The sequence below is a fragment of the Epinephelus moara genome, chromosome 22, assembly GCF_006386435.1.
Source record: "Epinephelus moara isolate mb chromosome 22, YSFRI_EMoa_1.0, whole genome shotgun sequence".
NCBI classification, from domain to species: Eukaryota; Metazoa; Chordata; class Actinopteri; order Perciformes; family Serranidae; genus Epinephelus; species Epinephelus moara.
This window is the reverse complement of record NC_065527.1, coordinates 5,634,370-5,645,244: the sequence shown is the minus strand read 5'-3', so window position 1 is coordinate 5,645,244 and position 10,875 is coordinate 5,634,370. Positions and strand designations below refer to the sequence as shown.

Here is a 10,875-nt window from a genome sequence, read left to right as displayed (position 1 = left end):
CTCGCCTCCGGCCCGCCTATATCAGATACACTGATGTGATTGGTGCAGCTCGGCTCCAACGGCATGGGTAATGAGCATCATTACTGATTGCCAGAGTGACTCGCTGAGCAAATTCAAATTGTGCTCTCGCGAGAACTCTGCATTTCCAGGGTACCACTGAGCAACTTCTATCAAAATGAACAGGGCCCTGCCTCCAATGCTGTATCTCTTTATTAATCCATGTGCCAACCAGCGAGCCAAAAAGTAAAAGAAAAATATCAAAGAATATTGAAAACAGAGTGATATGTCTTTGTGTCATATTGTTGTATCAAAGTTTTGCATTGTCATACATCTATGCTGTATTACTGGATGTTGAAAACTGATGTAGTAATAAGAACAATAATTCCATCTCAATTGTGGAAGATTGATTTTAAATATTAAGGTGCATATAATAGATACATCACTTAGTAACTTTTCACCACTGAAGCTGAGTTACTGTTGCCCCAACTGGTTGAGCAAGCTTTATCAACACAACTTCGGAAATTCTCAAAAGTTGTTTCTACAAATTGGGGTGACGTTTGGGTCACAGTCAAAGAATAGCCCATAATGGGTGATTTGGCAGGACAGAGTATTAGCATGTGCTTCTGATCATAGCTGACAGCTTCACTTCCCACAGTCGAGACATATTATCAGATAATCGCCATCAGGCAAGTGCTAATTATGCTAATTATGGCTTTTCCACTAAACCGCAAAGGAATTGGAACTTTAGATAAATCACTGAAACCCACTCATGTTTTCTTACTCAGATGTACGACTTTGTCAGATGTGCTGTAAGCACTCTAATTGGAGTAAATCCTTTTGGGCTGCGTTTTGTTTGTCTTTCCAATCCGAGTCCTGCTCCACAGGGAAATTATATGAGAAAATCTTTTCTTGTAACCAAAAGCTAGGTTATTGTGGAGTACGCCATAAATATACTGTACTCTACACTGATTTATATTTCTTTTACATTTGGCTACCAGCACCACAAATGAAATGGTGCTTCCTAAGATTTACTAGTCACTATAATCTATATATATCCTTAGTTACTGTTATGGTGTAAGGTTACCAATTTAGAAATGGATTATTATATTGCATCAAGTCCCACAGTTTGGTCCCAGGACCACCAGGAGAACATGAAGAGGCCACAGCAGCTACCCAGCTTAAATGTCATTCAACTTTGGCACAGTGAGAGAAAGTACAGGTACAGTTGGCGTCTAGGCATAGTAAGGGGGTGTGGTGAGAGCAGAGTCTGCGAGGGGGTTAACAGTTCCCCGAGCCTGTAAGTGCTGGGAAAGCACTGTTTTTAAACTCACACAGGGGACACTATTACAATTACCATAGACATAATTAACCAGACATAATATGTGTACCCTGCAGTTATTAACACTATGATGTATTTGACTAATGTGTTTTAAGTGAATTTCGTGCATGTTTCCAGACACTATAGCAGCGCTAACCGTACTCATCGCTATTAGCCTACACTTTGACGATGTGCTATGACCAGACCCCCAGGGAAGCTGCTCAGCTTTGCTTCTAATTTTTCCCAGTGGCCACTTCTGGTATTGCAGCCAAAACAGCATTTTCCCCATAGACCACCATTGTAAAAATACTCATCTGTAAAACTGTTGACAGGACAAACAAGGTCAATATGACTCTTTCTATTATGAATTTTTGATCCACGATGCTTTTATATTTGTAAAACTTGTCTCCAACCAAGAAAAGCGATTTAAACACCCATGATGTCATCACAATGTAAAGTCTATGAGCTGAGCGGGAACCTGTAGGCTGGGCCAGTGCAGAAAATGCTACTGTGCATATTCAGTGGGACACATATCATGGAAGTAAACCCGAAAGGTTAAAAACTCTTTTTGGCATACATGCCCGAGTAGGTATAGCTGCAGCTGGAGCTGTCATATCACCCGCACACATATATGTCAGTCCGCGATCAGCCCCCTTCGTTCCTTGGTCCGAAAATGGCAGCCCTGAAGAAAATGCTAAGTTAGCCTTTAGCTAGCTATGAAGTATTAGGTTAAATGAGAGGTGGTTAAGTTTAGGATAAGGGTACTGAGAAACGTTACATCTTGTGAGATGAATCTCGTCTTCATGTTTAAGGAATTATAAAGTGGATTATTGCTACATTTGGACTCATATTTGTTCACTACAATGTCGCATTGTGGCAAGGACTGGATAACCATCATGTTGGTGAGCTTATTGGTGTCTTAGTTGGTGTCTTATACTGGTAGTGGACGTGGTTTGTAGGGGTGTGTCATGTATAGGCCCGTTTCCACCGCAGGAACTTCGGGGTAATTTTACGGGGCCGGGGCCGTTGGTGCGTGTCTCCACCGCAGGAACCACCCCTGAAGGACAGAGTTCCGGAACTTTTACAGGGGCTAAACAAGTCCCTGCCTCGGAGTAAGTACTCAGAACGGCCCCTAAAAACTCCTGGGTGAGGCTTGGGGTTTACTTGCTGCTGATTGGATATACTCAAGGCGGGATGTGACGACAACAGTAAGCAACAAAATAGCCACTGCCATGTAAACGAAGAGACACGCCAGAAACCCAGCAACCACCTCAGCTCCTTCCATGTTGATTATCGTCTTTCTTATGTCTGCTTTCTTCTTCGTACTTCTGCTTCTTCTTCTTTGTTGTTCTTCGTTTGTTTCTTTGCCGCGTCGCCCCGGTCAAAATGGTCGCGCAACGATTACGTCACATCCAGAGCCCGGTAACTTTACAGGAACCTTCCTCCTACTCTGCCCTCTCAGTGGAGACACAGCGGTTGAGAGGGCCGAGCGAGAGGACGTTCCTGTAGTAGTTCCTGCCCCCCAAATAGTACCAGGAACTTCTTCAGTGGAAATGGGCCTTATGCTAAAAACGTAATGTGTCTGCATCTATGCATGTCTCCATGCGCCAGGTGAGCAACTTCATTGAAATGAATCTTGGCATTCTGTGTCTGGTTATTATTTTACATTGACGGCTCTGTAACCTCTAGAGCTACAGGTCCTTGGAGGCTCACAACTTTTTAACTAGTGTCTAAGCAATCTGACACTGTTTGGATAAAGCCTTAGATGCTTTTTGTTTAACCAGGAACAGCCCTGGAATTGCTGTCACCAAACCAACCAGACTCCATTTAAAGGTACTGTATACAAGAATGTGGCCAAAACGGTTACTGCACTCAAATTCAAAATACTGCCGCGAGTCGTGTCCGTGCCCCCTCCCCTACAGATTCGAGGTTGCTGGACAGCGGCACGCTGGAGACTGATTTGTTTGCCCACGGATGGCTGCCGTGGGCAGGGCCGTGTCGCCGCGTCCTTGATCTTCGGTTTTCCAGCGGACTGTTCGAGCAAGTCCGGCTTCTCTGCTGCTGACGCTGCTGCCGGGATACAGCCGAGGAGGAGCCGGCTGCTAATGCTATGTACCGGGACACTGCTAATGCTGCTTGCCGTGCTGCTGTAGCTCAGTCGTAACTGTAACTGATGCTGAGACTCTACTGACTGCGTGACTGGTAGACGGCGGTGGGTGGCGCAACAGGCCAAAACACAAATTCAAAACATAAACATGATTTGCAGACTGTAAATTTTTTTTTTTAATGTGAATATTCTGGCTGTACTATTGTTGTCGGTGAGATAAGTATGTTATATGAACATTATTCCTTAGTCTCTGTGACATATTAGGAGGATTTTACGACTATTTGCTTCAGATTTCTTACATATAGCTCCTTTAAATAAACAGTAATTTTAGCATGTAGAGAGGCAGCATGTTTTCACATCACAACTAAACCAGAGCTGGTGATTGTTGGAACAGTGGGGAGACAATCCAAGATGGTTTCCGAATTTCTGAATTTTATTTTGTTGCTGTTGAATTTAAATTATAGTGTTGTAATTACTATTTATTTAAATGGAGTTTTGTGGGTTTGATGACAGCGATTTTGGGGGTAGTTCAGGTTAAACACAAAGGATCTTACTCTTTAACAAAAATGTCTGTCCCTGCAGAGAATAACAATCTGAGCCTGTCAGTGGCAAAAACACTTTTAGTGGACGTAAATTGACAATGCAAACCTGCCCTGAGTGTTGTACATTGCAGCCTGGCCAGCTTTCGTTATGTTACCTAGCTACCTCTACAGCTGGGGAGGGAATTTTCAAACTATGTCACGGAGCTCTCTCTCAACACTGGACCAAATTCAAAACATGTTATTCCAATTAGACAGAAAAACATGGGAAAATAGAGTCCAAGTAAAACAAAAACACCCTTAAACTCTGGATTTGTTTGTTATTTGATGTGCAGGAAGCCACACAGCGACTCTTCAGCATGGTAACGAAAGCTTTGTTTCCCCCCTTGGACTAAAAGGATGTGACGTTTTGTGGGCGTGCCCATTCATACAGACTGTCCCTATGAAGATGGTTACTGATTTTCTCTACCTATATTACTGCACAGACAGTTGTGTCATAATCAGGTCTGAGAGCCCATCTTGCATTGGGCCCCAGACCGCTGTTATCAAATGGCGGTTTGAGGTCTGAAGCTCCCTGACATGACAAAGATGTCCGGGGTTTTCCCAAAATGCAGTCTGTTACTGTGGCCTCGCTTCAGGACATACATTGTCAAACTTATTTGGGTAAAGAGCTTTTTCTAGATTGTGGTAAGCACATAGAGTTTTTTCTCTACATGCAGAGGAGTACTAGACAAACAGTATTTATCGTCTGTTCTCCAGCAGCTCCTGTAGGCTCCCACTTATAATTACACAACAAATGTTCTCTTCGCTGGTGAGGCGAGAGCGTAATTCTCCGTGAGAAATGTCAAGACTATTTGCCACTGATTATGATTTGACAGCCAAGAGACCTGCGGTTTGAGTCAGACTTGTATTTATCATAGGCTGTCTGGTCTGACCCCTCGGGGTACTGAGCACACACAGGAGGCTGCAGAGCGTCTCTGCGGCTCTGAGCTCACTATCTACTGCACAACTGTTGCCATCTGCTCTGATCAAAAGAATGCTGTGTGTGTGCCTTTGCCTTTTCCCAGTCAGTGAACTCATCTGGCTTTTCCCGCAGATCACCCCATTGGTCGTTTTTGGCTGTCCAAAATAACTTTTTGGGTTGATTATACGCTATCCACTGCCAGTCCAAATTACAGCTCTGTGCTGAGATGGCCCCCAAACAGCCACAGAAACGGCGCGGTGAGCGAATGTGCACGATGCAAGCATGGTGACAAAGAGAACCGAGGCCAGCAAAAGTCACAGCTGCACGGCTTCCTCGAGCAAACCCTTCAGTGAGACTGATGAGCAGCAAAATATCCCCTCAGTAAAGCATCACTAAGGCTCAAGTCACTCAACCTTTTTGTTAATTATCATCACAGGTCATTGTATAAACTTTTGCTCTGTTTCAAAAGTATGCAGAACCCTCCTTACAATTAGCTTCATGCGTTCTGATTGAGATGCTGTGGTTTCGCAAGTATGAGTGTGTCCTTTGATTTAAACATATAAAACTTTGACACTTTCACTTGAAGGGGGCACCAATGCATTGCCCTAAGTCTTTGCATTGAAGTCCAAAGTCTATACCTTTGAGCGTCGAGCCCTTAACAAGTCATGATGCGCTCTTTTCTAAATATAATGTGATTTTAATAGTAGAGTAATGTACTAAATGTACAAAAAATCATGAGAGCTTTCTAAATTATGTACTTATTTCTTAAAACAGGTTCATTGGAAGTTGTTGCATCTCTGAATTTTTGACCCTCGTGTTTTGGATACTGCAATTTCCAATTGTTGTCCTCTACATGGTTTTTGTACAGGAATACAATTATCTTTGGTATCATTTTTTCCAGCTGGCACGCAGTAATGCAATGCTCATTCTCTCTCTCCTGCAAAATGAATGAATGCTGTCAGATTGGTTCAGCGACAATGGATCAGGAGAATTAAGTGACGACTTGCTGGGAATGAATAATGTTAGATTCAGGAAATAAAGTTTTTAAATAACATACTTTTTAATCTTTGACCTTGGAAAAAGGCATCAAGTATTTTCAAGTCAAAAGGCTGAAGTCCAAGTAAAGACACAAGTCATGGTGTTAAAGTGCAAATAGAGTTGCAAGTCGTTTTTTGATTTTGTCAAGTCTAAAGATCCCAAATTTGTGACTCGAGTCCTCAACTCTGCTGTTTGATATGCTAGCTCTCTAATTGATGGTCTCCCTGGCCTTTGTCTTACTACAAAGCAAGCCTTTGGTAATGCTTTAAAAGCTATGCTGCTCCTTTGTGTAAACTCCATCTTAACGTATAGATCAAGCTTTAAATTGTGTGATAAAACTCCCCTTATTTCCCACATTGATACTAAACTGATGACAAAAGGACACAAGCAGCAAAAGAAGAGGAATCCAAGGCAAACTGGATGTCTTGTATTTTAATCCAAAGCAGAAACAGCACCATCTAGTTGCCAGTAAAGGTATCTGTTTAAGATGCAAGTGCATGGTGTCCAAAATGAATGGAGGTGTATGAGGAATGTTTATTCATATACAGAGAATTTTCCCCCGTGGTGAGTCCGTAGTAATCAGTTATCCCTGACAATGCATCTGAGACGGAGTAGCTGTGAGGACTGATGACCGCTCCCCTCAGTTATTCAGTCTGTTCTGATGCTCTTGTTTTTAATGTTATTTTTTACTCTGTTGCTAATGGCGTGGGGGCAGCCTGTGTGTCTTGCCACCTGTTTCCAGGCTATTTCTAATCACCTCCACTAAGCTTTGGCCAGACTCTCACATTACCACCTTAATGTTCCGGTTTCCTCTTTGGAAGATTAGTGCACTGGTGTTCATATTCCCAGCGGAAACCTCACATCTCATAGACTGTGCTGCATTACTGAGGCCATGCAGGAATATGTCGAGGGTGTCCTCATCCTGTTGGCTCACTAATGGCACAGTCTGCTTTCAGTAGAGCTCAACGCACACAACATAACCACCAGCTTTCAGCGAGATCTGCTGGACAAACTGGCAGCATTAGTGCTGTACAGGCTCTCATCCTGCTGGCATTGCTATAGCTACAGCGTTTGTTTGTTGTACAAGGGAGTGCCCTCTCTAAACCACCTAAATATGACCTGTGGTTACACCACTTCAAACCACACACTGCAGGGCAATGTACACACACGTGCACACACTCACAGACTCACACACAGACCTTAAGAGCGATGGCAACATTTTTTTTCCTCTGGCAGCGAATGAAACAAATGTTGAGTGGCCAACAAATGGCTCTTTTTTCCAGTTATTCAGTAATGCGGCATTTTTAATCGCTCTCCAAAAAGCCACAAACACAGCGGCTGCAGGGTATGGTGGGACTGACCCAATTAAACCGCAGTATACCCCGAGAAATCTGACAAAGCCATAACTCAACCTCAAGACTTAAGAGCCCTGTGTGCTTATTTATGTGTGTGTGAGAGACTGTCTTGAGTCCAACTAGGCTATGTTACTGTGTCGCTGCAGGGTTTGACCTGATGGACTACTTCAACGTGAGAGATATTCTGGGAACCAGAGTTGATGAAGGCCAGAGTGCTTACGTTCGCCTCGGCACCATGCCCATTGTACAGCAAACAGAGTAAGTGACCACCCTGTTATACTGCAAACAATACATTGCACATTGTCTTCTAAATATTTGTAAAGATGTAACTTGAAGTCACGACTAGAGAAACTTGTTAGTGAACAGCAGGGCAAAAAAAAAAACTGTTGGGCCCCTACAGAAAATATACAAAACTTTTTGCTAACTTTTATAAAAATTACCTTTTGTCATATTTGCTGAAACTGTCACTATATCCATGCAGAGCAACATAAGACAAATAGTCTTAAAAAAATCTTGTTCCTCCTTTTACTCCTTGTGCATCTCATGGCATTTGCTAGAATCTACCAAGCGGCAAACTCTGAGGCTGAAAAATGAGGCCAGTGCAGGAGTGCCAAAAACTGCAGGTCCTCTAATGGCCACTTGACGCTGGCTCTAAAACAGAGTCAGTCCCCATAGACTCCCATGTAAAATGCCTAACTTATTGCAGAAATAAACATGCCTGCAGCCTGGTGCAAAAACAGTTCTGGACTCTAAAGCTAAATTCAACATTCATTACAACTGCACAGGTGGTGAATGTTTTTAGAACTCACCCATTTACATTTTATCAAGGTCCAAAGTTGCATATATTTAAGGGTTGGGCCACTTGCGTAACAGGCAATCACCTGTTACTTCAAGGCATCACCACAGTCTATGAGTCAGATCCACCCCTCACTCCTTCCAGCCCGTTCTCACTTCAGAGTCGTCAAATACCGCCGCTTTGTCAACACCTGACGCCAAAAGCCACCTTTCACGGCCATATGATACGCCGCTGGGTGTAAGTTGGTAACATGGCTGAACAAAATCTTTGGTGGTGTTATGATATGCTGCTGGTCGGCCATACTTCAGGTTAAATCTACATAATATAGGGAGCAGTAAAGTCGTAAAGAGCGGATGGCAGGGGTGGTAGATGGGTCAACCAAACCCCGGACTTTCATCCAGGAAGCCAGTGTTCACTTCTCATATGAATGTACATCCAAACCATGGTGTTTATTTCTAAACCTAAGCATGTGCTTTTGTTGACACCCCAGCATTGGTAGCCGCATCCCAGAATGTCAACAGCAGACGCAGAAGGAAACCTAGTGCGTAACATATAGACGTGAAAGACCACTGACAAAACTGCGACATGTGACAGCTTGGGATGAGAATACATTGCTCCTCCACGGCTCCAACCTTTTGTCCAAATATGGTCACTTTTGGCTCTAAAGATGGTGACAGCCTAAATGCTGAACTCTAGGCTTCAAAACAGCATCCCACAAACAAATGTGTGATGTCTCGGAAGCTACGTCTATTATTTAAAGAGTCTATGGAAAGAAAACAACCAATCAGAGCCACAAAGTCTCTAATGCAGCTGTCAATCATGTCGATCGCTGCTCATGCTTACATGAATAAAGATTCTGCTACTGCATTTCATATTTCTTGCCTCAATTGTTTTCAGATACATATTTTAGTGTACTGTTCAGCTGTAAAATGAGAACGTTTGTAACCCGGCTGCCATGTTGGAAATAGTTTGGGCGAAATGGAGCAAAAATTTCTCATCTGTTTCTGAAAACATCTGAGGAGAGAAATGCAATGCAACAATGCAGCAACAAAATCTCGATTGATATTTGATCAGTGCTGCCTAGTTTGACAGTTTGACCACAGCAGTTCACGGGCAGTCATTGGCAGTCATTGCCACATGTCCTTGGCTCTGATTGGCTGTTTTCATCCATGTGCAGGCATGTAATTAGAAGCAGTACAAGGAGGCAGAGGAACATGATTATCTGTCCCGTGTTCTGCTGTGTGAATAAAGTGACGGTTTCCACAAATATGACAAAAAGTTATTTCATAAAAGTTACTAACGTCAGCTTTGATTAAATGTATAATGCAGTATCACTCTACCTAGGAGAGCAGGACCAGTATATACAAAGCGGTTTCTAGGTGAAACACAGACTGTTTGATTTTGCACTTTGAAGTCTAAACAGTGATGGGGTCACTTCACCTGTGTGTTTATCATACAAGTACAACAAAGCACCGTTTATGTTAGCAATAACCACCTGCTTTTATTCTGCAGAGATGTGTTTCCCCAGGGGTTGCCAGATGAGTATGCCTTCGTGACAACATTCAAATTCAGGAAAACCTCCAGACGGGAAGATTGGTACCTCTGGCAGGTTTTTGACAAATATGGAATCCCACAGGTGGGTCAGCTGAACGTAAATTGTGATAAATGCAACTGTTACTGAATGTGTCTGGATTTGGCTCGGCTCACTGACTCTTTAGATCCTTCTTAAATCACAGGGCGTAAAACATGGAAATTGTGAGTTTACCTCTGTCGAGCCAGATACAATTAAATCCACAATCATGATCATGATGTTTAAAAGCAACCTCAGATTGTAATGTAATACTATAAAAAGCAGGTTTATCTGTCCTTTAAATCTTAAATTAAAAGCAAAGATTTCAGACAATGTCTCTAAACTCTGTGTTCAAGACTCTGTCTTGGCTTCACGTGACTGTCTGCCTGTGTTCTTCAGCTCCTATCATTAACATTTTCCTGCCTCTGACTTGTCAGGTGTCCATCCGCCTGGACGGTGAGAACAAGGGAGTGGAGTACAATGCTGTCGGCCTGACAAAAGACGCCGTCAGAGCTGTGTTCAAGAGCCCTGATGTTGAGAACCTGTTTGACCGCAACTGGCACAAGATTGCCCTCAGTGTGGAGGCCAAGTCTGTGTCTCTGTACCTGGACTGCAAACACATCGAGACACTGCCCATTGAAGACAGAGAGGACATTGATATCCAGGGCAGGACAGTGATTGGGAAGAGGCTGTATGACAGTGTGCCCATTGATGTGAGTCTCAGCCCTGCTTATGTGGTAGTTTAATACACTCTGTAAGCAAAGGTTATTTTCTTGAGGTTGAAATGTTCATCTATTGTTTGTCTGTGTCCATTTAGTTTGACCTTCAGAGGATGATGATTTATTGTGACTCCAAACATGCAGAGCTGGAGACCTGTTGTGATATACCCAACGGACCTGTGAGTATTGGAAGCAGTGTCACAAATTTGACAGTTTCATGAAGTAGTTTTGGTTCTAATTGCAAGATGTCTTGTCTTTATCCAAACAAAGTTCATAGGGTGTGAATGTAGGACTGTATGTGCTGTAAATTAAGACATACAAGACGAGACAAAACAAGATGAAATAAGAAATGAGAAAACAAGACAAGACAAGACGAAACAAGAAATGAGGAAACAAAACAAGACAAGACAAAACAAGACAAGACGAAACAAGACAAGACGAAACAAGAAATGAGAAAACAAGACAAGAC

At 42.9% G+C, this 10,875-nt stretch overlaps 1 protein-coding gene across 1 annotated transcript in view; it reads left to right on the top strand.

Moving 5' to 3' along the window:
• col22a1 (collagen, type XXII, alpha 1) overlaps positions 1–10,875 on the top strand; it is an 88,514-nt gene that overhangs the window by 16,950 nt on the left and 60,689 nt on the right. The window contains exons 6-9 of the mRNA XM_050034604.1: positions 7,468–7,579; positions 9,630–9,753; positions 10,125–10,400; positions 10,505–10,585. Coding sequence (XP_049890561.1) covers positions 7,468–7,579; positions 9,630–9,753; positions 10,125–10,400; positions 10,505–10,585 — 593 coding nt within the window. The remainder of the gene's footprint in view (positions 1–7,467; positions 7,580–9,629; positions 9,754–10,124; positions 10,401–10,504; positions 10,586–10,875) is intronic.